Source organism: Panthera onca, chromosome C1 (assembly GCF_046562875.1).
Source record: "Panthera onca isolate mPanOnc1 chromosome C1, mPanOnc1 haplotype 2, whole genome shotgun sequence".
In the NCBI taxonomy this organism is placed as follows: Eukaryota; Metazoa; Chordata; class Mammalia; order Carnivora; family Felidae; genus Panthera; species Panthera onca.
Window position 1 is genome coordinate 66371089 of NC_138346.1, and position 17608 is coordinate 66388696.

General features: G+C 36.0%; 1 protein-coding gene across 1 annotated transcript in view; it reads left to right on the forward strand.

Moving 5' to 3' along the window:
- Positions 1-17608, forward strand: part of SCN9A (sodium voltage-gated channel alpha subunit 9) — a 166139-nt gene that overhangs the window by 52406 nt on the left and 96125 nt on the right. The window contains exon 2 of the mRNA XM_060621369.3: positions 10978-11285. Within this exon, the coding sequence (XP_060477352.1) occupies positions 11028-11285 (258 nt within the window). The 5' untranslated portion in view covers positions 10978-11027. The remainder of the gene's footprint in view (positions 1-10977; positions 11286-17608) is intronic.

Here is a 17608-nt window from a genome sequence, read left to right on the forward strand (position 1 = left end):
TTGTTAGATCAAAATTATGAGTTTTGGGGAGAAAGAGGAAAGTACCATTCTCATATCTTATCATGGGAACATATCATCATGAGTTATCACTGCTGATGTTGGCTATGATTTATTTTACAATGCTTTTGAAAATGCTCATGTAGGGGCGCCTGGGTGGCTCAGTCAGTTGAGCGTCCGACTTGGGCTCAGGTCATGATCTCACAGCTGGTGAGTTCGAGCCCCGCATCAGGCTCTGTGCTGACAGCTCAGAGCCTGGAGCCTGCTTCTGCTTCTGTGTCTCCCTCTGCCCCTAACCCTCTCGCTCAGAGCCTGGAGCCTGCTTCTGCTTCTGTGTCTCCCTCTGCTCCTAACCCACTCGCATTCTGTCTCTGTCTCTGTCAAAAATAAATAAACAAAAAAAAATTTAAAAAAAAAAGAAAATGCTCATGTATAGATTCTGTGGTGCCTTGAGAATGCTTTAAAAATTAATGGTACTCCACCTAAATTTCTACCTGTGGGAAAATATCACTATTTCCAGAGAAGTGACATTTTCAAAGCAGTTTTTCACTTGGCAACGGTGAGCATCAATAAAACATTCTATTTTACTTAATTTTATTTTGGGTCCACTGTCTTAAATAATTTAGATCTGACCTAATTTGATTCAGATTTTGGCAGACCTTCAAAATGGTGTATTGGACCAATTTTAATTTTATATACATAGAATCAAAGTTATCTGCAGGTAAGAGACTCAATGACAGAATATAAAACAGAATCTGAGGTTATTACAGAGTCATGAATGTGTAATTTTTCTCCTCCTTGATATATGGAAATGTCCTATCTTAATCCTATCTGAATCCCTCTAATCAAGAAATTAAACAAGAAATTCGAATTGCTTTCTACAAGAAATACTGAAAGTTGTCAAAAAGTTTACTGCTAAAAGAATTCTATGGGAAATATTTTAAGAGAATAATTCCATTTTTTAAATGTAGATTTCATATGTAAGACAAAGTATGCTGATAATACTCATCACCAAAGCATAATTCATATTACAAAATTATATGGACATAATACACACATATCCTATCTGAACCACAACAGAGTTGACACTTTGACATTAATAAATCAATTGGGAAGTACAATTTAGCATTCCAGTATTAGGTAGCTGCCATGGGGCCAAGAAAGCAATAGAGGCCACTGGGACCTTTGCCAGTATAAGATAATGGGCAGAGCCCACATTTTCTCCTTTCAGTCATTTAGGTAAACATTGGTTTCGGGGTTCATGTAAGTGATTTCTGGGAGATTCCCGATTTGGACCTCAAGCATGTTCGGGAATCCGCCCTAATCTCACTCTCAGGGGTTATTCCTATGTGAAAGGAACCAGGAGGTATTCCTATGAAACAGGACCCAGAGGACTAAAGGAATCCCCGAAAGCAACTTCCTGGAGGCTGCTTCTGATATTTGACTCCAGGAAAACAGTTTTCAGAACAGTAGTCTATTAGCAGCCATACCAAGCATCCAGAGTCCCTAAAACTCTATAAAGACTGCCTGTGACATTTCTTACTTGAAGGAAGGGATCATTCTTGTACTCTGTTCACAGACTCCATTAATGATATTTAAATGCTTCCCAGAAGGTGAGCCAAGTGGAAGAATTCATTTTCTTTTAAGCTTGTTCAGAAATACCTTAAATTCAAAAAAGAAAAAAAAAATCTTAACTATAGCTCTTGAGCCACATAACTTTGTCTAATTAAAAAACCGTATTTTCCAACTCTCCATATAAAGTTCAAGGCAACAAAGATAAATTAATGGGAATTTCCTTAAATAAAGGAAATTCAGTAGCAATCTAAACCTCTGAGCAATCAATATTTATCCTAGGATTGCTTGCAGTGTCTAATATCATCTTTTTTAAAGTAACTGGTTCTAGTCTACATGCTTCAATGATTTCAGTCTCAGAAGGGGTGCATATCTTGGATATCGAAGGTCACATACATAGCTAGTAAATGGCAAACCCAGGATCCAAACTCCAGGCTTTCTAGCTCCAGAACTTGCACTTGCATCACTAATGTAAACCAAAAGTCTGCTTCTATTATACATTATGTGTGAAACATGTTTCATGTTTAAAAGGCTAGTAATTCTTATAAACTGAAATATCCTCAAAATTGATGAAATTAATAGCTCTTAATTACAGGTGCATAATGAGATTTACCTAAGCAAGGAATTCAAATGGAAGCACAAGTTAATACTATTAACAGCACCATTTTTTCATGATAACTATGTGCAAAACTCTCTACATACCATCCCAATCTTAACCAGTCTTTGAGGCAGTGATTATTAACATTTTTCAAAGTAGGAAACTGAAGCTCAAAGAAGGTAAGTCATCTGGACAGAGTCAATAGCTATAAAAGGTAGAACAAGGTCAAGATGATTACTTATCTGTGAGCTACTAGAACCAGTTTGGATTTTTCTGTATTGAATACAAGTGTTCTTCATGGTATACATTAACTATCCCTGAAGGATTTTATCTATTTTACATTTTTTAAGTTTATTTATTTATTTTGAGAGAGAGACACACACACACACAGAGAAAGCACGCACATGAGGGAGGGACAGAGAGGGAGAGAGAGAATCTCAAGCAGGTCCCACACCCAGTGTGGACCCAGTGCAGGACTGGATCCCACGAACCATGAGATCATAACCTGAGCTACCAAGAGTTGGATACTGAATCAGCTGAGCCACCCAGGCACCCCCTATTTTACATTTTGGAATTTGAGCTGTATTTCCAATATCTTGCAGAAACTCTAAAGAGAAACTAGAAACTCACGTAAAGAGAAAAATTGTTTTTTTGAAGTGTATACACTCTTAAATAGTATTCATAAAGTTCTTTAGTTCTTAATATCTTTTAGTATCTTAGTGTTTTTTTTTTGCAATGTTGTCATTCCTGAAAGTTAGAAGATCAGAGATCAGCTTTTTTTAAAAAAATTGAGGTATAATTGACATATTACATTATGTTACTTTCAGTTGTATAACATAATGATTTGATATTTGTATACCTTGTGAAATGATCTTTGCAATAAGTAGTTACCATCTGATATCATACATAGTTATACATTTCTTTCCTTTTTCCTTTTGATGAAGACTTAAGATTTACTCTCTCATCAACTTTCAAATATTCAGTACAGTATTATTGACTATAGTCACCGTAAGAGATCAGCTTTTTAAAACAAATACTTGGAAAAATAGATGTAACTCTTGGTTATTTTACAATAGGAGTAGGTTTTCCTTCTTCTTGCTGACCAGATTGAAGGATGAGTGAGGCTAGGGCACCGCAGCCAGGAGTATTGCATGCGTCAAATGAAAATGGAGAGAACAAAGGATACAAGAATGTGGTTTCCGGGCCTCATCGAGATAAAGTGATGTGAGCAACATGAGTGATGTTTAAAATTGAGAATTAGAACTAAAATTTACATGGCGAACAACTTGCTTTACTTTTTCATTGTCTTGAATTTTACAGCTGGAAGTATTCTAAGGGAGAGAGGGTATTTTTGTTAACCTCGCATCTCTTTCTCTCCTCTTCTGCTCTCTTTTCCTGTTTGGTTTACCATCTTCCTTCCATCGTTCAGCATCACTTCTCATTCTCCCTTGTGTCTTCTCAATCCAGATTTTCTTTCTTTAACTCAAAGAAACACATAAAACACATAAAATCCATTCAGAGTTCAAAATAAGTGGTGCTTTTCTTGAATGGATTTTATGTTTACCCTTTCAATTTTAAAATGGAGTTTTTAAACTTTGATATTTTACCTTCCTACTCTTCAAATAAAACAAAATCCAAAAAATTTTGGGCATCTTTAATTGAATTTGTTTTCTCTTACTAAGTAGTAAAACCTGGTCACTAAGTTATGTGTATTCACCAGATGTTTTCAATTTAATGCATTTGTTGCTTTAAAATGGTTCTTAAAGGGGGTTCACATCAATAATTTATAATCTTTAAAAGTAGACAAGCTTAGGACCTCTTCCCAAAAATTTATTTTGGTATTACTTGGGTAAGCCCTGGTGGCTGTATTTTTTTTAAGTTATACAGATGATTCTTTTATACACTCTGGTTGAGAACCACAACGGACCATACCTTTGTTTTGACATACACATTTTTTTTGGCAACAATAGGGACAAATAGCACTTAACTGCCTTCTTACTATTACCTAACGTAAGTGAAAAGAGCTTTTAAAACATAATGTTTAAGAAAATAATAGGGAATAGATTTGTTAATTCCATACTATGGATTCTTGGTGTTAGTATAATGTAATGCCAATTTCTAAACCTAATTATGGAAGAATTGGTGTCAGATTCAGTGAAATTTGATATTACTGAAAATCATACATTCAGCAAGCCAGCCATGTATGGTACCTGAAAAAGTATTCCCTATTCATCTAACAGAGAAAGTAGAAGACACATTCCTTACCCTGTGGGAGTTTGCAATGTGACACGTTATGCCTTTGAAAGAGAGATATTAACAAAATAAATTTCCAATTGTCTCCAGTTTACCCTAATATATAGATTATGGGTCTAATGTATAGTTTTGTTTCAAAACTTGTCTTTATTATTGGAGTTCTAAATTTTCACTAGAATTATCTTTTTAACTGAACTTCTTTCATACTTTTCAGCCTGATGACTCACGATTAAGTTTCTTCTTCAATTCTTTTATTATTTTCTCTCTTCCATTTGCTGCTCCCTCTTTTGAGACTGATGCTGGGACTCCCGAAATTATTGCACATCTTGTGAATTTTATTGTGAGTTTTCCTTTGCTCTTTTACTCTACTGTATTAGGCAATCTAAAGTATAGAATTCTATGAATTTTTTCGTGTATATGTACTTGTGTGACCATCACACAGACCAAGTATAGAGCATCTCCATACCTGAGAATTCTCACTTGTGCCCCATCCTGGTAACGTACCATTGAAAGGTAACTAAAATTCTGACTTCTATTTCTTTTCAGCAAATATTACATCAAAAATTTTATTTTGATGGTCATGCCTTCGAGAATTTTTATTCTTTTTGATCCCCCCCCTTTTTTTTTTTGATAGCCTATTCTTTTCAGTAAGAGATTATCTTCTAAAATCTCTCTGAGAATACTAATTTTAACCCCTTCATATTACTCTATGACAATTTTTTTCTTTCTTCTAGAGTTAGGAGTTTGGTCTGTTCATCCCAATCCTTCAGTTTTATGTTTTTGGTCATCTTTGATTACCAATTCATCCTTAATTATCTGTTAATAATTTTGAATGAAAGACTATGTTGCTGTTATTCAGGGTTGCTTCTGCCTTATGTGGGTCTGTTTCCCAAACAAATCCTGCCTTGATGGGGAGGAATGCCTGTAGGCTTTGTGTATGTATCTGGTTTGCTACATTTTAGGATATGGGCAAGGAAAAGGCAAGAAGAGTCCACCTTTATAGAAAATCCTAAATAATCTACCAAAATACCAGGTCCAGTAAGAGAATTTAGCAAAGCCACAGGGCACAAGGGTAATTAATATTATGTAAATAGGTTCAGTTTTATCATTTTAGCATCAAACAATTGTTCCACTTTGTTCTTCAAACCAGTGTTTCCAGAGTGTCTTCTGAAGAACATAGGAGAGATTAATGTGTGAAATGCAAAGGGTTCTGTACGGACTTTAGGTTTCCCTGGGGAAATAGGTGGGGAAGTGAAGATAATTGAATTGAGAATAGTGATGGGGGCTTCAACCCTAACCGAATATTCTTATTTCTTCAAAAAACAAAAAGTTAAAAGTCCAAAGCAAATATGGAAAACTGTTAAAGTTTGTTAAATCTAATACTTTCTACACTTTTCTGTGTGCTTGAAATATTTCATAATTTATCATTTCTGGCATTATCAAAATAAAACAGCAACAACAGAAGAGTTTTGTGATCTAGCAGATTCAGGGTCTGCTACATATCAATTCTGTCAAACTCTTAAATGTGTAAAGTCCCTAATTGTCCAGGGGCAGAGAAATTTGTTTCCTACTCCAGCATTTTCCAAATTTAGCCACAGAACTTTTTCTTATGACATATCAAATCATATTGCATTTACAGACAGCAGCTTTTGATATGCTGCTTTATAATTTATACCCAATTACTTACCAAAATAATTTGAGAAATTATTCAGTGAAAATGTAACACATTTAAATTAGAAATATGGGAGGAGTCTGGGTGGCTCAGTTGGTTACACATCCAAATTGATTTTGGCCCGCATTATGATCTCACAGTTTATGAGAGATCAGGCTCTGCACTGGTAGTATAGAGCCCGCTTAGGACCCTCTCTCTATCTCTCTCTCTCTCTCTCTCTGTCTGGCCCTTCCCTTCTCATGTGCACTCACGCTCTCTTTCTTTCTCTCTCTAAAAATAAGTAAATAAAAACTTAAAAAAAATAGAAAGAGGGGCACCTGGGTGGCTTGGTCAGTTACTGTCTAACTCTTGATATTGGCTCAGGTCATGATCCCAAGGTCATGGAATCAAGCCCTGCATAGGATTCCGTGCTGGGTATGGAGCCTGCTTGGGATTCTCTCTCTCTCCCTCTGCCCCTCTCCTCTGCTCTCTGTCTCTCTCTCTCAAAAAAAAAAAAAAAAAAAAAAAAAAAAAGGAAATAGAAATCGAAATTCAAAACACATGAGAAAAAGGTAGTAAATTAACCTGCCCTGCTTCTAGTAAAAATGGAAATGAACACCATAGGTGGTCTTATCTCAATTAATTCAGAGATTTTTTTTTATTGGTTTAGTCTGGGGTTAAATTTAGCCTGGAGATAAATCCCACTGCTTCACACTTGAATATAGAGGAGGAAGCGGGGAAATATGCCTTGCAACATTGTTGGGTAGAATAATCCTTATCAACTTGTTTTCTGACTTATTTAATTGTGGGCCAACTCTGTGACTTCTCTGCTGGACAGAAATGTTTCTTTCTCTCTTCTGACATTCTCAGATGAGTGTAGGCTGTGGCTTCTGGTTTAATCTTCTCACCAGGGGAAACTTGTCTTTCTCTCTTCTTCGGATTTGCAAAAACTCTTCAGTGTCTTCTCTGGTTTTCAATGATATGAAACTTTGTCCTCTTGTCCATCTTTGTTTTCATTGCAATGGGAATTTGGAAACTAGGGGATGATAAAACATGGGATAACCATTGTCATGAACTGGAAGCTGACAGTGCTTTGACTGGGAAAATGTATGAGGAAAAAAACAGATGATAGATACATAGATAGTACATGCATACATGCATAGAAAATAGGTAATAGGAAGAGAGTACAGAATAAATACTTTTACATCTATTTCAACTGTAAGAAATCCTAGATACGAGGATACTACCTTCACTTTTTGTTTTCAGTAGTTGTGTAAGTATCATCTAACATGAGGCCAATGTGCAATATTGAAAAGAAGATGCAGTCATACTAATATTAGTAAGTGGAAATATGGTAATATTATTTCTCAAAATTTTAAATTAAACACAAAAAGAATAAATATTGATTGATTTTATTAAATGTATTAAGTTCAAGTCAAATAAATCATACTAATATTGGTAAGTGGAAATATGGTAATATTATTTCTCAAAAATTTAAATTAAACATAGAATAAATATTGATTGATTTTATTAAATGTATTAAGTTCAAGTCAAATAAATTTAAGTGCATCTTTTCAAAGTACTTTTTTTGGATAATAAATGCATGATATCTTCATTATAAAAATTTGAAAAATAGGGGCGCCTAAGTGTCCAACTTCGGCTCAGGTCATGATCTCATGGTTCATGGGTTCAAGCCCCATGGCGGGCTCTGTGCTGGCAGCTCAGAGCCTGGAGCCTGCTTCTGATTCTGCATCTCCCTCTCTCTCTGCCCCTCCCCCACTCACGCTCTGTCTCTCTCTCTCTCTCTCTCTCTCTCTCTCTCAAAAATAAATAAACATTAAAAACAGATTTAAAACTTTGAAAAATAAAGAAGAGTGCCTGGATGGCTCAGTTGGTTAGGCATCCGACTTCAGCTCCAGTCATCATTTTATGGTTTGTGAATTCTAGCCCTGCATTGGCCTCTCTGTTGTTAGCACAGAGCCCACTTCAGATCCCCTGTCCTCCTCTCTCTCTCCCCTCCCCTGCTCACACTCTCTCTCTCAGAAATGAATAAACATTTTAAAAATTTTTTGGAAAATAAAGAAAGGTATAAAAAAAGTAATAAAAGTAACCCATGATCCCTCAGCTGTGAATAACCTTCATTAAATATATTGTGCCTTTAATTTCAGACTTTATGTACATTTAAAAAATTGAGATGAATATACATGTATGTGTATGTGTAACACATACATTAATTGTCCATTATAAGCTTTTATAATTTATTAAATAGTCTTTAAAAGCAGTCTTTTTTTTTTTTTTTTTTTAATGTAGGCGTTATGCCCAATGCAAGGCCCAATATGGGGCTTGAACTCATGACCCTGAGATCAAGACCTGAGCTGAGATCAAGAGTCAGTTGCTTAACTGACTGACCCAGCCCAGAGCCCCTAAAAATTCTAATTCTTTAAATACCACTCAATTTTTCATTATATTTTCATTTTTTATTTACTGAAACCCTGACTGTTAGGCTTTTAGATTTATTATAATTTTTCAATATTATGCAAACATTGCAGTAAACATCTTCACAGATGGGACATCTGAGACTATTGCTTTTGGATAAATCTTAGAAGGGAGGTTATTTGGCAATAAAAATGAATTAACATATTTAAGGCCTTTGATGGATATTGCAAAGTTCTCCTCTAAAAGTTTGTACACATTATTTATTGCCATCATCCAGATGGGAGGCAGTGACTTCCTCTATACCCTCCAAACTAGAGGATGATGATGGAATCTGATCTGGCTGTAACAGATGCTTAGTGTCTTTCTTCACTTTATCCTGTCCAGGAAAATACCTCCCATGCATGGTACCAGTGACATGAATCACCCACCAGCCCTGCTGTCTGTATATAGTTTAGTGAATCAGAATATGTATGTTGAGGGTGTGCATGAATAGAGCGTGAGGGGAAGAGAAAGAAGGGAAAAAGAAATAGGGAGAGTAGAACTGGGGATTGGACATCTGAGTTCATGACATCTACTTACTTACTGTCAGATAATTCCTGAAAGAGGTGACATTTCCAGTTGAATGTAGGGAGTACAAAAATGTCAGTTCTCCAGACATCTTTTCTCCAAGAGACAGGTATGTGTACGCTGAAGGTAATCTTCCCCTCACCTTTATGATTTACAAAAGTGTTGAAGAATCTCCTAAACCCAAGTGGAAACTGCACTCACTGCCTTATTTCTCAGATTGATGTTGGTACCAGTTTCTAACAGGCTACCAAAGTCTCTTTTAAAATACATAGACTTCTGGTAAGGATTTTCTTATACTGTGCCCAAATAACTGAGAGGAAAAGTCATCGACTGTGTTCTACACATAATTGAAGTTCATTTTGTTTGATATGGAAATAGAGTCCTGGAAAAGAATAATTTTAGCTTCTCCCACTTCTTTTCTGAATCTATATTATCTGTGTTCTCACTACTGTGATGTGCTAGATTTTTATATTCAGCATTGGAAAATAAAAGAACAGATCATGGCTTCTCTTAGGTCGCCCTCCCTCTGGCTTTGGTGATATTCCTTACTATATACAGCTTCTCAAGCTGTTCACAATGGGCCGATATATTAGAAGTTGGTGTGTCCCAATTCTCAGGCAAACCTAATGCAAGAAGAAGAAGAAGAAGAAGAAGAAGAAGAAGAAGAAGAAGAAAGAAAAAAAAGAGGAGACTCATTTTTTTTTAATGGATAAGTTACAAAATTACCCTGACTCACTGGAATAATGAGTTTGTTATTTTCAAAATAAGAACTGTTATTTTTATGCTTTTTTATTTAGAACATTTCAAAGTAATAATATATAGAAACTTGACTTTTTTATTTTGTATTTTTCTTTTCTGTAGGTGTTGTAATGTTTTGTATACACATATAAGTTATTTAGGGAAGTCATAGTTTGAATGCATCTCATAGGGTGTTTTTTGTTTTGTTTTGTTTGCTTTTTAAATTGATTGTCACAAATATTTTCTGAATCTCTTTTCTTTCTTCTTCCTAAAACATTTCTCCAAATTGTTTTTAATTCAAAATGAAAAAAAAATATTTTTTTTCTGATTTGTAAGTGGGTATGTAATTGTGAGAAAATATAAATATGCAAAATAGAATAAAACAATGTTTCCACCACATCATTTCACAGAAATGAGTTTCCCTATGACAGAGAAGCAGAGGTTGTGAGTATGTTATGAGATTAAGGCAGAAGAGAATCAGGTGATCAGAGAGGCAAGAGGAGAATCTGGAGAGTCGTACTCTCAGAAGCACTGTTGTGGGATGCCTGGATGGCTCAGCTGGTTGAGAGTCTGCCTCTTGATTTTGGCTCAGGTCATGATCTCATGGTTCATGAGTTCAAGCCCCATGTCTGGCTCCATGCTGACGGTGTGGAGTCTGCTTGGTATTCTCTCTCTCCCTCCCTCTCTGCCCTCCCCTGCTCTCTTTCTGTCACTCAAAATATGTAAAATAAACTATAAAAAAATAAAGAAGCACTGTCATAAAGAATATTAAATAGGGAAGGTTTATTCAATAGCACTAAAACTAAATACAGATGAAAAGTAGTTTTTTTTCCCATTAAATTGTCACTTTTTTTTTAGAAGCTGGGAAGTATTAAAATCAAATTTATTTTTACATGTTAGAATTTATTTTTTAAAGTTATAATCTATAAACCTTTATTTTTTAATATGAAATTTATTGTCTAAGATCAAATTTTTAAATAAAGATGGTTAGATAGCATGGAAAATAAGTCTTGCACATAGTAATCACTTAATAAATGTTAATTCAACATAATAATTCTGTGAACACATTACTTCTTGTAGTTGAAACCAAAAATCCATTTTTTATTTTTTGTAATGTGGCATATCTTGCTAGCAAACACCTATCTCTTTCTTTGTTTCCACTTAGGCCTCTTATGTAAGGAGCTGAAGGGGAAATAAAATATACAGGATGAAAAGATGGCAACGTTGCCTCCCCCAGGACCTCAGAGTTTTGTCTACTTCACAAGACAGTCTCTTGCCCTCATTGAACAACGTATTGCTGAAGGAAAAACAAAGGAACCCAAAGAAGAAAAGAAAGATGATGATGAAGAAGGCCCAAGGCCAAGCAGTGACCTGGAAGCTGGCAAACAGCTGCCCTTCATCTACGGGGACATCCCACCAGGCATGGTGTCAGAGCCCCTGGAGGACCTCGACCCCTACTATGCAGACAAAAAGGTGAGTTTATTGGGACCTCAGTAGTGCAGTCTCTGCACTACTCTGTTGCCTTCTTTTGTACAGAGAGATACTTAAAAGTTTTTTAAATGTTTATTTATTTTTGAGAGAGAGACAGAGAGACAGAGACAGAGCCTGAGCCAGGGAGGGGCAGAGAGAGAGAGAGATGCAGAATCAGAAGCAGGCTCCCTGCTCTGAGCTGTCAGCACAGAACCTGATGTGGGGCTCGAACTCATGAACTGCGAGATCATGACTTGAGCCAAAGTCAGACACTTGACTGACTGAGCCACCCAGACATCCCTGTACAGAGAGATATTTTAAATTGAGAGTAAGTGGAATTTAGTGAAAAACCAGATAATGACAAAAATGTTCAGTTACATATGTATGTGGGATATTCAGAATTTGTACTTTTAATTTTTCATCCAAACTGGTTCTGTCACTGACACATTATTTTGATATCCTTAATCTTTTAAAATATTCAGTACAATGTTCTGCCTTTTGGGACATGACATAGATGCATACCTGTAGGAACGGAATTATTGTCAGTTGAGAACTAAGACCTCGGGGTATGTCCAGAATGCGTTCGCATGCAGGTGCCAGCTGAATTTATGGGGATATGTAAGATCATTCAACTAATAATGGGAGTTTAGACTTCTGCTTCATTTAGGGTGTTGAAAAACGCGTCTGAGATAGAGAAGTGGGACATGAATCAGAAAATGTTTCTACTGTTCAAAAAAAGAAGGGGAGTGGGGCGCCTGGGTAGCTCAGTCAGTTAAGAGTCCGACTTCAGCTCAGGTCATGATCTCATGGTTTATGGGTTCGAGTCCCGCGTCGGGCTCTGTGCTGACAGCTCAGAGCCTGCAGCCTCCTTCGGATTCTGTGTCTCCCTCTCTCTCTGCCCCTCCCCGACTCACACTCTGTCTCTCGCTCCTTCGAAAATAAACAAACATTAAAAAAAATTAATAAAATTTAAAAAAAAAGAAGGGGAGGGAGTATCTCACAAAATTACTCAGAAAGTTGAGGATAAAGAAAGGCGATTGGAATGAACAAAGAGGATGAGCTGGTAAGCTTTTTGCAAGCAGTTTGTGTTCAGGGGTGGGAAGGAAAGCAAGAAGGTGGTGGAGAGCAAATAAAAAGAGGAAGTGGATAGCAGTACATTCATGCTGAAAAATCTGAAAAATTTTCTTCCAGAAAGGCAGAATTTATTGAGGCTCCAAATAAATTGAAAACTTTTAAAATATAGGATAGAAATAGCACCTTGAAAGTAAAAAAAAAAAAAAATAATAATAATAATAATAATCCTCAGAGAGAAAAATACAGAAGGTTGGAATCATGTAGCTAGTTGCAGATGTTAATAGACAAGGTACAAGCTAAGGCCAGATTGTATTTGCATTAGAAAAGTGGAGAGAAGGGGCGCCTGGGTGGCTCAGTCCATTAAGTGTCCAACTCTTGATTTCACCTCTGGTCCTGATCTCACAGTTCATGAGTTCAAGCCCCGCATCAGGCTCTGTGCTGACAACATGGAGTCTACTTGGGATTCTCTTTTTCCCTCTTTCCCTGCCCCTCCCTTGCTTGCATGTGGGTTCTCTCTTGCTCTCTCTCTCTCTCTAAATAACCAAATGAACTTAAAAAAAAAAAGATGGAGAGAAGTCTTACTGAGACTTGAGGGGCAAATAGAAGTTGGATTTAAGAGTCCTGATACATTGAAGTAAATGCAGGCACATCAGAGGAAATGCATGTTACATGATGTCAATATTTTCCACACCACAGGAATGGAAATTGTCCTCTGAAAGTCAAATGTTGAGAGTAACAAAACTGAGAAGGTGTTTTCACTTTAGGGAAATGGGAGAGAGTTTGAAACACCTGTGTAAAGGTTATTCTGTTGAGAAAGTGAGAAGTACAGCTTTCCTGACACAGTAGTGGACACAACCAGGTTGAAGTTCAAGTTGACTAAGAGGAAACTCTAAAGGATTAGATCGGCAGTTCTGTAACTCTCCAACATTGCTTTGCCGTATAGCACCTGTAGACTTTGAAAGGTCAAGAAAGACAAAATAAAGCCCATTTTAAAAAATAGTTTAAGATATAAATGAAAGGGAATATTTCCTGATAAGACATCTAGCAAATAAAGTAAAATAGAGAACATATTTGAAATAACCTGAGAAATATAAAATATGATGAGGTTACATTTTGATAGTAGAAACCCATCTGCCTCAGTGGTAGTTACTATGAACAGCAGTCCCTAACACTTGCTTCACATCACAACAGGCTGGCAGCACAGCATTAAAAACCAGAATACCTGAGAAGCCCTTGAAATACTATATAGCATTCTAATTAATCAATCAGTATTCTGACACAGCAAGGAAGAATGCTAATATGGATTAAGGATTGCTGTGTCAGGCACTAGACTTTTTATATAAATTAGCATACATATTTATCATAACCTGGTGAGATAGGAAGAAATACCCTGTTTTTATTTATTTTTTAAGTTTATTTATTTACTTTGAGAGAGAGAGAGTGAGGGAGAGAGAGTGTGAGCTACGGAGGGGCAGAGAGAGAGGGAGAGGGAGAATCTCAAGTAGGCTCTGTGCTGATGTGGGGATTGATCTCATGAACTGTGAAATCATGACTTGGGCTGAAATCAGGTCAGAGGCTTAACTAACTGAGCCACCCAGGTGCACTTACCCCACCCCTCTTTTTTTTTCTTTTTTTTTTTTTTTTTGGTAATATCCTATTTTTATTTTATTTTATTATTTTTAAATTTATTTATTTATTTATTTATTTATTTATTTATTTATTTATTTATATAATTTTCATCAAAATTAGTTAGCATATGGTACAACAATGATTTCAGGAGTAGATTCCTTAAGTCCCTTCCCCATTTAGCCCATCCCCCCTCCCACAACCCCTCCAGCAAACCTGTTTGTTCTCCATTTTTAAGAGTCTCATGTTTTGTCTCCCTCCCTGTTTTTCTTATTTTTGCTTCCCTTTCCTTATGTTCATCTGTTTTGTCTCTTAAAGTCCTCATATGAGTGAATGTATATATGTATATGTATATATATGTATATGTATACATATATATATATATACCACATCTTCTTTATCCATTCATCCGTCGATGGACATTTGGGCTCTTTCCTTACTTTGGCTATTGTTGATAGTGCTGCTATAAACATTGGGGTGCATGTGTCCCTTCGAAACAGCATACCTGTATCCCTTGGATAAAGGCCTAGTAGTGCAATGCTGAGTCACAGGGTAGTTCTATTTTTAATTTTTTGGGGAACCTCCATACTGTTTTCTAGAGTGGCTGCACCACTCTAGAAGTTTGCATTCCCACCAGCAGTGCAATAGAGATCCTCTTTCTCTGCATCCTTGCCAGCATCTATTGTTGCCTGAGTTGTTAAAGTTAGCCATTCTGACAGGTGTGAGGTGTGTAATACCCTATTTTTAGATGAGACAAAGGGCTTGGGGAAATTAAGCAATGTGCAAAATGTTACCCCCCAGTAAGTTGTAGATTTTTAAAATTCAATTTGGTTTGTCCCCCTACTGAGATATTCTATTATACCACATCTCTTAATATAGTCTAGTTTCTGTTGTATAGCAACCACTATGGTAACAACTACACAAAAGCAAATTAAATAATGATGAGTAAATAAGACAGGCAAAATAAAAAGTACTTTCTCATTTTACTTATTACTTCATCCTGAAAAATTCCTGGCTCAGAATGGATACCTACTACATTTCCCATTTCCAAAGGGGGTCTGGATGTTACTTAACCAGCCACCTCTTAAGGAGGAAAGGAATCTTTCCGGAATAATCCCCAAGGCATAGACATACACTAATACTGCCTTAAAGTAATTTGGGAGGTATGGGAAAATGTTTGCATTTGAATGGAGGATTATAGGCCTATTAACTAATGGAATGATGTTGGCTGTGATAGACTAATTTAATAGAGAACATTTAGGATGGGACTCCAACTCTTTGCCTTGGCCCCAATTCCTTTCAAATAATATAACACCAGCCACATCAAAAGCCTAACCCACATTTGCATCAGTATAGTTGAGTTGAATTAGGTCAGACAAAGCAATCTATTTTTCATGGCTCTCTATTCTTGACGTGGTTACAAAGATCTAAAGGGATAACCAAGTCTTTTTATTTTCTTTTGGTTTGGAGCTTTAGATTATCCATTTTTTTGTGTCTAGCTTTTCAGACATTTCTTGATAAAATAGTTTTGACTTTTGCTTGCAAACTTAGAGTTGCTTGCAACTTTGTGGATTGATTCCTCCATGTTTCAAGTTATCCACACTAAGAGACAAAAATTTTATTTCTGCCACATTATAATTATTGCTTGTATTAAAAATCTTAATGACCCCTGGGGGTCAAATCTTAATGACCGCCTGGGTGGCCCGGTCGGTTAAATGTCTGACTTCAGCTCAGGTCATGATCTCACGGTTCATGAGTTTGAGCCCTGCATCGGGATCTCTGCTGTCAGCACAGAGAGCTCACTTCAGATCCTGTGTCCCCCTCTCTCTCTGCCCCTCCCTGCTCACATACTTTCTCTCTCTTAAAAATAAACATTTAAAAAATATATCTTCACTCTTAAAAACTGACAATAAACTGAGGGTTGATGGGGGGTGGGAAGGAGGGGAAAGTGGGTGATGGCATTGAGGAGGCACCTGTTGGGGTGAGCACTGGGTGTTGTATGGAAACCAATTTGACAATAAATTTTGTATTAAAAGAAGGAAAGAAAGAAAGAAAGAAAGAAAGAAAGAATAAAAAATATATCTTAATGACCCCTAATTTGACTTTGGCCCAGACTTTAATTTGTATTTGAGTGTAATTATCAATGCTTTGTTAAAACAAAGAACACTTGATAAATTAATGATAGAAGTTAGGGCTTCATTTTTTATGTGATGAATATATAAGTGCTTTTTAATAGTGTTATGCAGTGCTTTTATCATAAGTGAAACTTTGTGTCTTTAAGAAAGAATAAATTACTAATTACCCTGTGCTATGGGTATTAAGAGGACAGGTACAATGGCCTACTGTGCTTTATATGTTACCTATAATTTAAGCAGCTGCTACCAATATTGACTAAGAATTTACAATGTGCCAGAAACTTAAAAGCTTTAAGTTAAATCTTAAATCTTGATACACTGTGCATTTTAGAAGGCACTAAGTGCTGTCTCTCAAGTTGTTAAATGGTGGATCTGGTATTTAGAATCACATCTGTCCAAACCAAACATATGCTCTTTGGGGACCATATTTGTCTAATTTTATGTTCAACAAACTCTGAAATAAATGGGCAAAATTAAAATAATTTATTCAGACTTTGATATCTATGCATTCATAGTAGGATTTTGGAATTTACTAAAGGGACCTATACTGACCCCCCACATTTCATAGGCTTACCTATTTTTCCTGCCTATAACTAACTCCTGTGTGTGTGTAAACCCAGATATTCCTAGAGAAGTTCTTGAAGTGAATAAACATTGGGAATTTAAATTTAAAAATAGCAAATGATTTGTTTTTTGTAAACATGTCAAGCACAAGGTAACTTGATTTGGCCAAATCTAGACAGTAATATGATTTTCACATTAGCTCAGCTGATGTCTGGTTCAGGAAGTCTCCCTGATAATTCTCACCTGTGTGTGACCATGTCTCTTTCATACTGTCACACTCCTCCATTTGTATTTCTCTGTATTATACCTGTCACATCTTGCCTTGTATTTGAGTTACTGTGTATGCATCACTTTTCTAGGAAGTTTCTTGAATGCAAGACTCATGTCTCATTTATGTTCAAATGCCTTTCATCACCTCATATGCCATAGTTGTTCACTACACAATTGCAGAGTATAATGAATGAATGAATTCTAAAAAGCACAGTGTATCAAGAGTTAAGAAAACAGTGGTTGTACTCAAAGGCTATATATTAATTTTAAAACTAATTTTAAGGTAAAAGTGAATTTTATGTTAAATTGTATTTAGTCATAACCGGTGTAGTGAAAGTGACTAGGAATATAAAAAGACATCTGAAAATAATAGATTCTGGTTCACTTTCTTGAGAACACTGCCACATACAATTAAAAAGCAAGATACTTGAACTTAGGTCCCCAATTTGGTGAAAAATATTTATTACCAGAAGCCCATTCATGAACTTATATAAAATTCAGATTAAACAACAACAGAAGACCGAGTCAATGTCTTCTAAATAACACAGGTAATTTGCCTATCAACTATAGGAGAATAAGACAAAAAGTTTAAAATTGGTCTTCTTGATTTCTAAGCAAATTTCTTAGATTGTGTTAATGTTTTGTTGTTGTTGCTGT